The sequence below is a fragment of the Cydia pomonella genome, chromosome 17 (assembly GCF_033807575.1).
Source record: "Cydia pomonella isolate Wapato2018A chromosome 17, ilCydPomo1, whole genome shotgun sequence".
In the NCBI taxonomy this organism is placed as follows: domain Eukaryota; kingdom Metazoa; phylum Arthropoda; class Insecta; order Lepidoptera; family Tortricidae; genus Cydia; species Cydia pomonella.
Window position 1 is genome coordinate 9,815,452 of NC_084719.1, and position 15,420 is coordinate 9,830,871.

The 15,420-nt window shown below is 40.1% G+C and overlaps 1 protein-coding gene across 1 annotated transcript in view; it reads right to left on the reverse strand.

Annotated features, from left to right (window-relative positions):
• LOC133526826 (unconventional myosin-IXAa-like) overlaps positions 1-15,420 on the reverse strand; it is a 57,960-nt gene that overhangs the window by 10,508 nt on the left and 32,032 nt on the right. The window contains exons 21-31 of the mRNA XM_061863625.1: positions 10,158-10,270; positions 9,322-9,473; positions 7,653-7,788; positions 6,593-6,751; positions 6,136-6,336; positions 5,415-5,601; positions 4,280-4,549; positions 3,516-3,677; positions 2,390-2,491; positions 819-956; positions 17-199 (exon numbers count right to left, since the gene is read on the reverse strand). Of these exons, the coding sequence (XP_061719609.1) occupies positions 17-199; positions 819-956; positions 2,390-2,491; positions 3,516-3,677; positions 4,280-4,549; positions 5,415-5,601; positions 6,136-6,336; positions 6,593-6,751; positions 7,653-7,788; positions 9,322-9,473; positions 10,158-10,270 (1,803 nt within the window). The remainder of the gene's footprint in view (positions 1-16; positions 200-818; positions 957-2,389; positions 2,492-3,515; positions 3,678-4,279; positions 4,550-5,414; positions 5,602-6,135; positions 6,337-6,592; positions 6,752-7,652; positions 7,789-9,321; positions 9,474-10,157; positions 10,271-15,420) is intronic.

Consider the following 15,420-nt stretch of genomic DNA (forward strand, 5'->3'; position numbering starts at 1 on the left):
CAGTCGTGGGACATACCGCGGGGTCGGAGATGTCGGCGGCGATGATGAAGTCGTCGTACAGGTCGAAGGTGAGCAGCGGCTCGGGCAGGTCTCGGAAGAAGCCCTTGAGCACGGAGGCGCGCACGTGCACGGCGTACAGGTCCAGCCGCTCCACGCCCTCCTCGGGCCGCTCGTCCAGCAGCCGCCGCAGCTCGCGCACCTGCACACCACACCATACACTTCCTTATTACCTACTGCCTGTTTTGTTTCATTCACTAGTAGGATAAATAGCATCCCCAAAGCGAAATTCTAAACCGAGAGATCAGCGAACTGGATCTAGGAAAATAATGGAAGACGCTGACGATAAATTTATATACAAGGGTGAGTGTCCGACTGGCGGCGGTCACCGTGTAGTGGTTTTGCCCAACTAGTTAATGCCACTCGAGTAAAAAAAAGTAGGCAAAATGTTGACATCGACTGACTATTGGCTTTGATTGATTGATTGACTGAAATTGCCTCGCGCGTATGCTGGCTCTGTGTGGACCCGGCTACTGACAAAAAATGACTTTTTTGATATTTAATTTTCCCTGAGATCCTAACAAAGACCCTAAATTAAATACTTTAGAAGTCAGGATAACGTAACGTAATTATTAGCACTGTAAAGAATAGTAATCGACATATATTTGTAGGGTATTTTTACCACCGTAATGGTGGTAAAAATACCTGCCTTGAAAGCTGCTGCCATGCTGCCTTAACAGAAAGTCAAGGGTGTCAATCACTAATATAGTTACAATTTTACCCAATTTCTCATCACGTTCAACGACTAAATTAGCGTGTACCTTGGAACTGAGTCCGCTTTTCCTGTAGAGTCCCTCGGTGTAGAGGCCGGTCATCTCGATGGTGGTGATGAGGCGGTCCACCACTATCGGGATGTTGCTGTCGCCCGTCGGGAGCTCGCTTAGAGGGACACCGAACACCTAAAAGTAAACAATTGTTCATTTAATTACTTCTATTTTTTGTAAGAAGTTATCGTCTTGGCAAGGATATCATTCTTTGATTTTCCTGTCGGTAACGTTGTGATTCAACATATGATTCTCAACTAACGCCGATTGTGTAGTAGTTGTACAAAACAAAGTAAAATCTATATTTATGCGAAGCTACTGAACAGGGGTTATAACCGCGAAAATTTAAGTTCGTAAACACGGGGCAACTATCTCTTTCTCTCTAATAACGCTTTAATTCGAGTAAAAGAGAAAGATGCCCGAAATTTGCGAATTTCGGTGTTCGCGATAGGCCCTCTGGTTCAAATCTCAGATAATGGCATGTATATGTGTGCAACACAAACAGTGTGATTATTATTATTTCACCAATCTGTCATCTAGTAGTAGCTATCCATTTTGCCTAGATTGTGACTAGGCTGATTTGTGCGAGATTGCTCTTAGGTAGTGTGAGATACGTCTGACCCATATTTAGGTTTACACATATATAAGGCCATACATGTATTATCTCAGCCAGATTCCATCTAACATTATCGTAAGCAGTAGTTTCAGTTAATCCCCCACATCACATGGCGACCTTGCCAGGATTTTAAAAATAAATATTTTTGAATATTTAACGGCCACTTAGTTTAGTCGGTATCCTGTCTAAGAAGCAGAAGATTCCGGGTTCAAATCCTGATAAGGGCATTTATTTGTGTTTTTATCACGAATATTTGTTCCTGAGTTTTGGATGTTATATATGTATCTAACAAGGAAGGGTACCCAACTGTCCGACTCCGATTTGATTCATTTTGATATATGTTATAGAGTAGTCTAAAATAACGGACACGTATTTTTTTTAGCTGCCCAAACTCAACCTGTTAGGAGAAAATGGCCTTCAAAGTACTAAAAAGTTACTAAATCTTCTAACTCCTATAGAAAGTGATGCTCAAGCAACTTGCTAGTTAATGGCTGGTTTGAGTATATGTTTGAAAGCAGCAAAAAATATTGAGCACGTGTTTTGTTATATCTGCTTAAACTCAAGTTTTCCTAAAAAAAATACTTGTCTTTATGTGTAACTTTAGCGATAAGATATTATAAAACTTCGAATGTCGATTATTTTAGGAAAAAATGAGTTTTAGCCGATATAACAAAACACGTGCTCAATATTTTTTGCTGCTTTCAAACATATACTCAAACCAGCCATTAACTAGCAAGTTGCTTGAGCATCACTTTCTATAGGAGTTAGAAGATTTAGTAACTTTTTAGTACTTTGAAGGCAATTTTCTCCTAACAGGTTGAGTTTGGGCAGCTAAAAAAAAATACGTGTCCGTTATTTTAGACTACTCTATAACATATATCAAAATGAATCAAATCGGAGTCGGACAGTTGGGTACCCTTCCTTGTAAGATAGAAGATTGAATGAATTGAACCTTTCCCCGCTGGCAGACGCCGAGCTGCTCGCGGCCGCCCGCGTCCACGGCGCCCACGATGGCGGCCGACGCCGCGCCCGCCTCCTTGCGGCACTGCAGCACCTGCACGCAACACCACACCACTGCTGCTCAGTACATCCACGCTGACGCTGATCAAAGGGGAGTTCATGATGCGTGTTCACGAATCGTGCTCGTGCCTTTATTTATTCTCATATGAATATACATACAAAGCAAACTATAATATTAAATCTTGAAATGAAATTCATTGTAGCAAAATGGGACGAAACAAGAATATTATTATAAAATTTCGTCAAACATGTTTTTGCAAAAAAAAAAGCATAAACGTGGTGAATTAATTGTTTTTTTTTTCCGCACGGTAACTTTATAGTTGTTAGTTTGATTGTGACTTTAATTACTTGCGAATATAAATAAAAATTAAATAGTAAATTGTTAACCAAGGCACTCATTTCAATTGAGGTAGTTTGGCGCTCGAGCGTATGAAAGCGCTAATAGTCACGAGACTGAAATTATACCTTTCACCCGAGTTAAAAACTACTTTACATTTCAAAAGTCGCATTTCCTCGTGAAAGTAAAATACATGTATACCTATGAAAAATACATAAGTAAAAACTTTTAAACTATTTCTTGAGGGTACTTTCAAATAAAATTTTTGGCAAAGGTATCGTTATTTATGGAATGGGGACTTAAATATTAGAATAGCAATCGGACAACTAATCCATTACAAACCAAATTTTTATTGTGTACTTATCGTAAAAAAAGAAAAATGCATTTGGAGAACATAATGCCCCAATGGCGCAGTTTCATTGGTCAATAACTAGGTCGACATAAAGCGTGCGGGAACTCCCAGCAGGCGGTATAACTACTAGTGAAACTCATATAGTTCGGTCGATATACAGCATGAGGGTGACTCCCCGCAGGCGGTAAGTTGGTATAACGACTAGTGAAAGTCAATGGCATGCCTTATGGAAATTTCCCGCACCCCGCATACGGGCCCTATCGACCAATGAAACTGAGTCATAAATCAGAAATGTATTCACTTTCTTCACACTTCATAGAACAACAATGACCCACTTTCATAGCATGAGAAATAAAAAAGGTTGTTTACCTTCATGTAGCATTTCTTGTGTGATGCAAGCTTACACGTCTGGCAGATGAGCGACCGCTCGATGGGCCACATGAAGAATGTCTTACAGATCTCGCACTCCGTAGGAATGTTTATCATTGACAGAATGAACGTGTGCCCTTTGTACTGTATTGGATCGTCCACCTGAACAAAAAACGATTTTGGTACATAAAATAGCCGAAAGCTGAGGCATAAATCGTTTAATCTAGTATGTGTAAGACCGTTATGAAACTTGTTACATAATTTAGTATTTTAAGTAGCAGCATTTCTATTTCTATACACAATCACAATTTCATTTCATTTAGTTATTTCAATCAATCAGCACTAACAGCTAAACCTTACGTGCTAATTGACATTATATTACTTAGTGTCTAACATGCATTAATTACTTTTAAATAGAAAAAAATACAGTCATTGTAAAGATAAATGAAGCCATTAATTGCAATTAATTAAATTTAATTAATAAATTATACGTACAAAGTCGCAATTTTCTCAAATAAAATAACTAAAATTAAATGACTAAAAATAATTAAAATTAAATGATTTTGATGACTGCATATGAGAATAAACATTAATTCAATTAATTTTCACCTTACGCCCATGTGACGGTAGTGTGTGCTTGTAGAGTTAGAAACTTGGCTCTACATGAGATCTGATAACTTTTTGACAGCGCGAGCCTTATGGTTTCGCCTTGGCAACATTTTACATGAAAATATTTGTCTGAATTTTTCGCTAGGTGAACTCACTTTTCTCTTCTTATCCTTTTTCCGCTTAGTCCTCCCCTTGTCGACGTCGTGCTGGCTCATGAACTCGTCCATGAACCCGCGGAAGGCGTTGACGCCCATGGTGATGGACAGCGTGGAGCCCTCGCGCGCGCACACCGTCTCCATCACGTGCAGGAAGTTGCCGATCAGGTCCTTGTACTTGAGCGCCGAGCCGCGCGTCTCCACCACGCTGTACGTTGCTACCAGGTTGTCCTTGAACTCGCGTAGCGCGTGCTTGAATACCCTGTCCACCTGTGGATGTCACATGTTATGATTATAATTGTAGATTCGGGAAAGCTTGGAGACTCGGTGAGTAGCACTATTGATCGCGAGCAGCTTAAGGCGTGTGGCACGGTGCTGCGGTGCCACTACCAACTATAATTATATGGAATGTAATTGTTACAAAGGACCATGGGCAACTTTGTATGGAGCCTGGTCCAAAAACCGACAGAAATCATTAGGTCATTAGATAGATATTTCTACATACTTCATTTTATTCTATGGGCACCAAGCGAAATTACATTGCAGAACTGACATATATGTATTTTAGTCAAAAAATCATCCTTATTCACTAGGTTATAGAGTCCAAGTAAGTAAATTGATTGCTCGCTCAGCGGTGGACTCTATCGCCTAGGCAATAAGGGTTATAATATATTAACTAAAATAAAAATATCTTAGTTCTGCAATAGAATTCCGCTTGGTGCCTATAGAACAAAATGAAGTACATAGAAATACTTATCTAATGAACTTATTCTCATCTCTGTTGGTTTCTGGATCATTTTGACGCATAATCCTTTCTTTGACTCTTGATGACTATATCCGAAGATCTGTACATAATGAGACGTACACAGTATGAGTTTTATGGGAAATTTGCGTTAACTGTAAGGGGCAGCACAAAAGCCCCGTTTTAGAAGCTTGAATCAACGTCTAATGGTCAATTCAGATTTAATCACAAGATGGCGAATACTTTCAGGAAAGAGAGCATACGTGAACTGCATTTAGGTTGCTACCTAAGGTGCTCCTGTTTATTGGCGTAAAGTGTGAAATGTCAGGTTATAGACTCCAATTCAGACCAAAAGGTGGCAGAGCTCTTCACATTTCTTGATGTAGTACGCACCTCAGATTGCTTGTCATTCTCGCTGGACTCCATCTGGAAGATCTTCTTGGTGATGAAGTTCTGCATGGCGTGCAGCTCGTTGGCGTCGGAGATGATCTTGTCGGTGCGGTCCATGAACTCGGACGTGCCGGTGAGGTTGAAGTTCGTGCTCGACGAGCTCTTGTGGTCAGCGCCCATGTGCGGTTTCCTGAGACAATTCATACATTTTTGTTATGTGTATGTTGTCGCCTTATGTATGTGTATGTACAGTGTTTTGATATTTTTACACATTCACATTTTGCCTTCGGCCGGCGGCCTTCGTTCATATTTTGCGGGCTTAAAGATGGTACCAGTACGCTTTGATTATTCCTTAAATATTAGCAAAATACAAATTTTAGACTGTAATAATACAGTCTTGAAAAAAAAATCTAGTGATAAAAATTACTCTATTCAGAAATATTCGAGACATGCAAGTTAAGAGAAAATATAATGTGACAATAATAATTGACTGTCCGTCTACGTTAATGTGTAAAAAAGTGATCACATATAGCAGCGTTATATATTGCTCTAGGCGTGCAGACTTACCATAGATAGACCGTAGTAAAGGTTTTACCACTACCAGTAATACCAGTACCAGTAATATATATATGATGCCACTCTCTCCTTTGCAATGGCTGGTTCAATTTGACGCTATATGCAGCGTACGTCATCAACCGGCCAACACAAGTCACACAAGCCCTACCTGTATTTGTGCCGGCCCCGGGCGGGCGCGGCGACGGGGCTGGAGCAGGGCATGGTGATGACGCCCTTGTTCTGGATGCACTTGGTGTGGTACAGCTGCTTGCAGTCGATGCATCGCTGGCCCTGCGTCACGAACGCGTCGATCGCCTGGTGGCAGTACACGCATTTGTCGCCTTTCGCGAACCGGGTGCCTTTCCGAAACCTGGAAGATGGAAAAAGTGGTCAGTTTTAGACCGTTTAGAAGCAATGGGCATAACAGACAAAAAAAATGTTTAAGCAATATATAAGAAGACGGTTTCAGTAACGAGCGTCTAGCGGCACGTTAGACGGAGCAGACAGCGTGTCGTCAAGTACTTTGCGTGTTGGTGAATAGCATAGACGCCTCGCTTGTAGCTCAGTAGTGCGTTTGCATTGATCATTGATAGTCCTTATATGTTTGCAATACGGTTTCCGCGTACCTATGGCCCGCGATCCGGAAGAGGCCGTTGGTGGTCTGGCCGATGTAGTCGGTGGAGCGCGGGTCGGCGGGGCGCGGCTCGGGGTCGGAGTTGCGGCGCCGCACCTCGCCGCGGAGCGGGGGCGCCTCCAGCAGCGGCCCCATCATCTCTGACGCCGCCCTGTTTTTGTAATAACATATGCTCACGTAAGAAAATGTTTTGCTACCGTATTTTTTGGTTTTGTGACTGCTCTTACACCTATTGGAAAGTTTAGAACAAACACACGCTTGGTGAATACGCGTTGTTTATTTAATTTTGCTAAAAGGGAGCGTGCATGAACTGTAGGGAGAACAGGAACCCTGTCAATTGGCACAAAATGTACATATACGTTAAGTGTAAATTTTCGAATTAAGCCATAATATGGCAGAGCTTACAACGCGCAAGGGGACGTACGTAAATCGTGGGAGCAGCGCGTGCTTATTAGCATGGAACGTTAGATCGTTTATACATTGCCCGATCCGATATCGGATGGTAGAAAAATGTATAACATAATGTGTTTTTCTTTCTTTAATTTCTCATTTAAGACATTATTATTTGCTAAAAACTATAAGTAACGTAAAAATGCGTACTTCATGCCAAGGGACACTCTTTAACAGCTGTTTTTCGCATACGGGGCATCCGACATCCGATATCGAATAGGCACTTCCGATAATTTTAGACATATCGGACCGTCCGTCAGCAGTCGGAACGATAATTTTTATTTGTGTGTGTACATGTGTAGGCATAATGTTTGCTAATAAACAGTATCAGCATACTTATGTCAGTACTTGTAGTGAGCGTGATCGCTAAAGGGGGCGTGGCACACCATGACTAATACACCCCGCGGCCCGTCATCAAACATCAGATAATATGAAAACGATCTCAATGTAAAGTTTTAGTTTTCGATTTAGGTCACGATGTGGCATGTTCAACGCGCACGGTTCCTATATTTTTCCCTAAAGGAGTAAAGAGCTAACGACGGCGCGGGTCTCGTTCTCAACTGGCATTACGTGCGTGTCGGATAACGTTACGCGATACGCACCGCTTGATGTCGTGGTGGTCGCCGTGGTCGGCGTCGGGCTGGTCGGGCGCGCGGCGCGGCGAGCGGCGGGCGGCGCGCGCGGGCACGGCGGGCGGCCCGTCCGGCGCCTCCGCCGAGCGCTGGAGGCTGGAGCACGCTGCAACGACAACACATTCACTACACGTCGACATACGATTTCATCTTCTAGTACCTAACGATTCACGACGAGACGAGCCATTCAAGCTTAAGGCATAATGAATGTCATTTACGACACTTACGATAGATTAGCATGAATTTCAATGCAAAACTGTCAACAATGAAGTTTAATAAGCGCTTTTATCACTTAAACTAAATAAATATCATCCACTTTTGGCTTTGACATGTCTACTTTAAGATTGGAAGAAGCGTAATTCTTTTTATAACGATATCGCTTCCTGGGAAAATTTCAATAACCATCAGCCGAAGATACATCATTTTTATCTCCAAAATCTAGTCTCTCAGGCGTTCTCTTAAAGAGTAAAATGAGGGTGAAACTTCGTAGGGGACGGAGCGATTATGCGACAAAGATTGACTAGTTAAATTAATTCATAAGATCTCTCTTTTTATGAAGAACATAACATCAAAATTATAGACGAAGTTAAAAAAGTGTTATGCCATAAACGTATAACATGCATAACTTACCAAAGTAATAAAATAGCAACTTAATACACACGTTTACATATCCCATCAAGAGAAGGATAACGGAGAACAACACAAGATATGTAAAACATTTCTCATTGGCCGCGGGTTTGTCCGCTGCCACTACTCGCACTGACATTCTGTCATCGTTATATCTACTACACTGACTGACTATTAACATTTCAAAACAAATCATAATAAAACAATAGAGCGTAAATACATTAGTAAAGGGATCTATTAAAGATAGACTCCCAGTTGCAGATGATAAGACTGTCTAATGAGTTAACTGCAAAACAAAATTTGCTAATTAACTTGAACGGGAAATCTTTTGTGTTATTCAAAATGCAGTTCGTAATTAGAATGGGTTTCTGCTATTATTTGCATTACTTAGATCATAGACATAAATCAAATTTGGAACTTAGACTTGGCATATCACACAAGAGCTATGGATTCGCGATTGCTCCGAGGAGTAAGGTCAGGTTCAAGTTTTAGATCATAACCAAAATCCACTAATTACTACAATTAGTTCAGACTCATAGTGAACTATTTTAGTAATAAAACAAAATAGATAATAGAATACTCTTTATTGCCCCATCTCAGTAAAAGATATAGCTTAAAGAAACACAATTGATTAATGATAGAGGCAGATAACAGGCGGCTAAAGAGTGATTTCTTCCAGACCACCATTGGGTAGCGGAAACAAAACAACAAAAACAAGGTTGATTTTTGTTTAATTATCTTTTGCAATCAGTGAGTTTTGTCATCGTCAGCAATTATAGCATATTACATGACCAGGGCGCGAAATATCGAACAGGCTCTAAAAGGTATGCGAAGTGTATGAAGTAGATACCTTCGCGAGTATAGTTCGTGTAATCTACGATGACGAGCAGATTTTTTAAATCGAAGCTTTAATAACATAACAATACGAGTCAAGGCAGGTGTATAGATAGTGTATAGTGTCGTGTCGTGTATGGGAAGCGAAGAGGTATGAAGACAGGATAGGAAGAGTTACCATGAATCTGTGGCGGCGGGCGGGCGCGCGCCGGGTCGCGGGGCTCGCGGCGCACGGGCGGCAGGCTGAGCAGCGCGCGCGCCGGGGCCGGCGCCGGCGGCTCCAGCGTCGTGCTCGACAGGCTGCGCTGGTACACCGCGGGCGAACCCCTTCTGGGGACAACGGCCGGTGTCAACGCATCGTGCTCTTACACGCTTCTCGTGCGAGCGCAGGCGCTATGCGCGATCGAGAGATACAAATATTTGTTTACACTGTGATCCACGACCATCGTGTGGAGCCAATACACCATAAAGATTCGATAACACTCCGAGCTGTTCAGGTATTTATCTTCTTGAAGCAAAAAAGTCTAGCGGCAGCTCAGTTTTCTTTTTAAATTTAAGGTCCGATGCGAGGCTTTGGGTTAAAATAAATGCCTGTTCTTACCCACCATATTCCTGTTCCCATGTACTGTAGCGCATGGGTTTCTCTCAGTGGGTCACGTGAACGTTACAAAGGGTTCGAAACAGACACAGAGCATTACAGGTAATTGATTGGTTAATAAATGCTTGATAATGAGGTTTTCCTCAAGGGAGATTATAAACCCTACTGTAATAGTACATTACGATACAAGTGCGAAAAATAGGAAATTCGAAACGAGTGGCGATAAATTAAAACACGACCGAAGGGAGTGTTTTAAATCGACACGAGTTGCGAATTACCTATTCGCACATGTATCGTACAACGTTTTACAGTACATATGGCCCTTTAAATGTTCGACACAGTAACGTAATATGCTACTTCTCGCACTAGTGCTATAAAGTAGCCCCATATGTACTGTAATGTATATTATAGTTTACCTGGAGCCGCTCCTGTTGGCGTCGGAGCTATCCGCGGGGCTCCAGTCGCCGGCGTGCCTCAGGTACTCTTCGCTACTGCTTGCTATCGATTCTGCTAATTCTCTTTCTCGAATCTAGGGACCAAAGTGAATATTAACAAAATACTGCCCCGGCGGTAAAAGGGTTTACATCTAGGTACCTCTATGACATCGGCGAATGAAAGTGTTAATTTTCGTCCTTCAATTTAGGCCTATAACAAGGCACTTATGAATGACAAAAACTGACACTGGTTCTAACCATACACCACAGCTCCGAGAAGATACCGGCGCTAGAAACTCGACGGCAATTACGGTCATTAGATATTAAGAGCATGAAATTTTAATTTCCTGAATATTGTTTAAGTTATATTAAAGCTGTAAATTTGATTAACTGAAATGTCAATCAAATTTACAACAGAATAGTCAAAAATATGTTAACAAGAATAAAGCAGAGGACGCTCAAATATTAACTCAAACACACTTACGCGGTTAGCGTAGTCTTCATAGTGTATAATACGTCCGTAAGTCCGCAAAGATATGTGCACCATCTCAAATAATATGTATTATAATAAACACGAACGAGACCACTACAAAAGGCCGACAGTCCAGAAATGACGCCGCGTGCACTCGTCTGCACTAATCCGTAGTGCAGGACTACGTAAATGTATAATCTAATTTATGCATGGGTGAATTAGTTATGATGCCTTACAGCGCAGATTGAGTCAAACTACGAGTATACACGGTAGCTTGCCTGAGCTTATTAGACCAGCGGTTGAACAAAAATGGGTTTCGATAATATTAAAGTTTTTTCTTTTTTGATATGTCATTGGGAGTATGTTAAATAATACTTTGGTAAAAAGTTAGAAATTTTAAGGTTGAGCTTTCGGTTATATTTAAATATTTTAATTTTTGCTAATAACTAAGTAAATATAGAATTAAAGTTACAGAAAACTTTAGCATATCGAATAACACTTCAATTTATGTACAATTTTCAGTTTTTAGAAATCTGGAACAGCTGCTTTCTGGTAAACGTATAAACACGAGTTATTTTGTAAATATAGAATTAGAGTTGCTGATATTGCAAAATTACGATATTATCGATCAACTTAGTATTCTAGTAAAAAGTTAGACATGTAGACAATGTGCTTGTCTAGATATTGATTTCAGGTTAAGCAGTATAGCTGATATTGAATTAAAGTTTGTAGAGTTAATAATAATCGATCATCAACAATGATCTCAGTTACTAAACAAAAATTTAGAAATATAAAATCACGGCGACACTCATTACTGATATGTATGCATTCCTTGCTTATATAAATACGTTACGTTTCAAACGCGCGGCAAGTTTGCGCGCGCCGCGCGCTGTGGCAGGAGGCAGCGAACAACGGTAGTGGGGAGCGGGGTGCCCTTGACTGCGTCTACGGTCCATCAAAAAAATTCCTAAAGCGTGTTTTAAATTAATAGCAATAGAAAATTGTTATTTTGTTGTTAGTATAATAGGTATTGCCCGCGGTTTCGTTCACGTAGAATTCGTTATCGCGTTACATGAATATTATTTATTTATTTAAACTTTATTGCACAAACAAAAAAAAAAACACAAATGGCGGACTTAATGCCAAAAGGCATTCTCTACCAGTCAACCATTGGGTCAAATAGAGACAAAAAAAACACATTCTCATACAGATGACCACCCTTCCTTGTACCATTTTAAAAGCCAATTGCAGCTTTTCTTTCCCGATTTTTTTCAGATGTTTGGACTTGGTATTTTCCTCGCGATAGTTATTTGTTTTAAGGGGAATGTTGTTTTTAACCGCTAATGCTAATATTGATAACCGATAGTTATATAGAGATACGTTATAAGGTATATGCACCCTCATGTTATTTATTTCTGATAAGAAATAAATGTAAGACAAAATTCACAGTGATACATTTCAAGTAGGTTGCCTTGTAAGATTGCGTACGGATAGTTTTTTTGTTTGTTATTTCATCGTATGATATATCAAATGAAAGCTTATTTGAAAGTTGCCGTATTAAAAAAGTTGGTCCAGTTAATGGTCGCCTAGATTAACCGATTTTTATATAAAATGTAGGCAACCATGGACTGGACCAACTTGTTAAAAAGGCAACCTAGTACAGTTAGTAATATAGTACCTGGGCGACCGAGCTTTGCTCGGTTATAACTATTTATTGTAATATGGTGGTGATAATCTACATAAACTTAAAAAGTAAAATGTGAACTGACAATTATTATTATTTACAATCGATTTTAACCTTACAGCACTTGTCGCAGAGTAACGCCATCTATTGTCGATTTCTCTTATTACATAGGTCATTTTTTTTTACTAAATTAAACTTGTGTAAAACAATAAAAATTAAAAAATTATATATAAACTTGAACATATAAAAAAAAAAACAAAAGTTAGTCACCGGGCGAGATTCGAACCCGTAACACTCGTTTAGCAGTCCGCGTCTTACCCCCTGGACCAGACGGACAGTGGCCGGCAACACGAAATTAGTCACCATATTCTGCGTCGAAAGAAAAACGCATGAAAACTCAAAAACACGCGTTTTCCCAAACATAAGACTAATCTAGATAGATTGTATACCCCCAACAACTCCTATATACCAAATTTCAGCGAAATCGTTAGAGCCGTTTCCGAGATCACAGAAATATATATATATATATACAAGAATTGCTCGTTTATAGGTATAAGATAAAATAACTTTTCTTTTGATATATCATGTGACGTTTTCGTTTACACAGTAAAAGCACAGTGTAATAAAACCGGCCAAGAGCATGTCGGGCCACGCTCAGTGTAGGGTTCCGTAGTTACTCTTCCGTCACAATAGGTAAGCTAAACTGGAGGTTAAAGTATAGCAAATTGTTAAACAAGGGATGAAACGGTACCTTTCACCTGAGTTAAACAAATAGGCAAATTTGCATAATCAGTACCTAATTAAAATAAGTCTTTTTACTATGAAGGGAAAACTTTTTGCGATAACTCAAAAACAGCTAAACTGATCATGTCCGCTATAGTTTTCATTTAATGTCTTTCTTAAGTTCTACTTCCACGATTTTTTTCATATTTTTTGGACCTATGGTTCAAAAGTTAGAGGGGGGGGGACACATTTTTTTTTTCTTTCGGAGCGATTATCTCCGAATATATTCACTTTATCAAAAAAATTTTCTTGGAAACCCCTATTAGTTTTGAAAGACCTTTCCAACGATACCCCACACTCTAGGGTTTAAGCGAAAAAAAAATTTCGCCCCCACTTTACGTGTAGGGGAGGTACCCTAAAAAAAATTAAATTTTTAGATTTTATTGTACGACTTTGTCGGCTTTATTGATTTATATATCCATGCCAAATTTCAGCTTTCTAGCACTAACGACCACGGAGCAAAGCCTCGGACAGACAGACAGACAGACAGACAGACAGACAGACAGACAGACAGACAGACAGACAGACAGACAGACGGACATGGCGAAACTATAAGGGTTCCGTTTTATGCCATTTGGCTACGGAACCCTAAAAAGTAACAGTGGGCCGACGCCTTTGATGTTTGTGTAAATGCCGACACCGCTCAAGGTCTCCGTACCTACCTAGGGTTATCACAGACTTACACAACTGCCCAAAAGAGGATGGAAATGTTTTTAGTTTTCATGTTGTATGATGTATGTGTACTAATTTTACAAATGACGTCCATTTTGGAAATAAAGATGGCGGACGTCACTTTTTTGAAAAAGTCGTCATGGGTGTTGTTTTCTGGGTTTTTAGGGGTGTGGATTTCAAAAATGGCATCTATTTTGAAAATAAATATGGCGGACGCTACTTTTTGAAATGGGTGTCGATGTGTGTAGCCGTGATATCAACCACCTTTAATTCTAAAATGGTCTCTATTTTTGAAATCTGCACCAACAAGAACCGCCAAAATTGACGTCATTTTTGTAATTGGAACCCCGAGGAACCTCGGAGATGACACCCATATCGATTTTTAAGAAAAATTAATGTCCGCCATCTTGGATTTCAAAATAGACGTAATTTTCGTAATCGGAATCCCGAGGAACCTCGGATATGACACCCATATCGACTTTTAAGAAAAAATAATTTCCGCCATCTTGGATTTCAAAATGAACGTCATTTTCGTAATCGGATTCCTGAGGAACCTCGGAGATGACACCCATATCGATTTTTAAGAAAAATTAATGTCCACCATCTTGGATTTCAAAATGAACGTCATTTTCGTAATCGGAACCCCGAGGAACCTCGGAGATGACACCCATATCGATTTTTAAGAAAAATTAATGTCCGCCATCTTGGGTTCCATAATGGATGTCATGTTCGTAATCGGCACCCTGAGGACTTTCAAAAATAATGAAAACATCAAATACTACATGATACATATAGAAACAGAAGCAAGAAATAATTTCTTGCTTTTTAAAGTCTTAAACTACTCATAATTTCTTAAAATAAGTTATAAAACATATCCGCCATTTTGAATTTGAAAATTGATATCATAATTATGATATATTTTTGTTTACACTGAGACAAATAATTAGCACATGTCGTATGAAATATTTTAATTGTGTGTGTGTTTTTTTTTTTATACTACGTCGGTGGCAAACAAGCATACGGCCTGCCTGATGGTAAGCAGTATCCGTAGCCTATGTACGCCTGCAACTCCAGAGGAGTTACATCCGCGTTGCCGACCCTAACACCCTCCCACCCCTCGTTGAGCTCTGGCAACCTTACTCACCGGCAGGAACACAACACTATGAGTAGGGTCTAGTGTTATTTGGCTGCGATTTTCTGTAAGGTGGAGGTACTTGCCCAGTTGGGTTCTGCTCTAGATCTGGAATGACATCCGCTGTGCTGTGCCCTACCATACAGAGCCAGATGACATTTACAATGCCCATACCTCTCTTATAATGCCTGTGCTAAAAATGTGATTGCGAACTACCTGCAATAACTATACAGTACCTGGGCGACCGAGCTTTGCTTGGTTATAACTAACTATTTATTGTAATATGGTGGTGTATAGGTGATAATCTTAACTACATTCTTTTACTAAATTAAACTTGTCTAAAACAATAAAAATTAAAAAATTATATATAAAATTGAACATATAAAAAAACAAAAGTTAGTCACCAGGCGAGATTCGAACCCGTAACACTCGTTTAGCAGTCCGCGTCTTAACCCGCTGGACCAGACGGACAGTGGCCGGCAACACGAAATTAGCGACCATA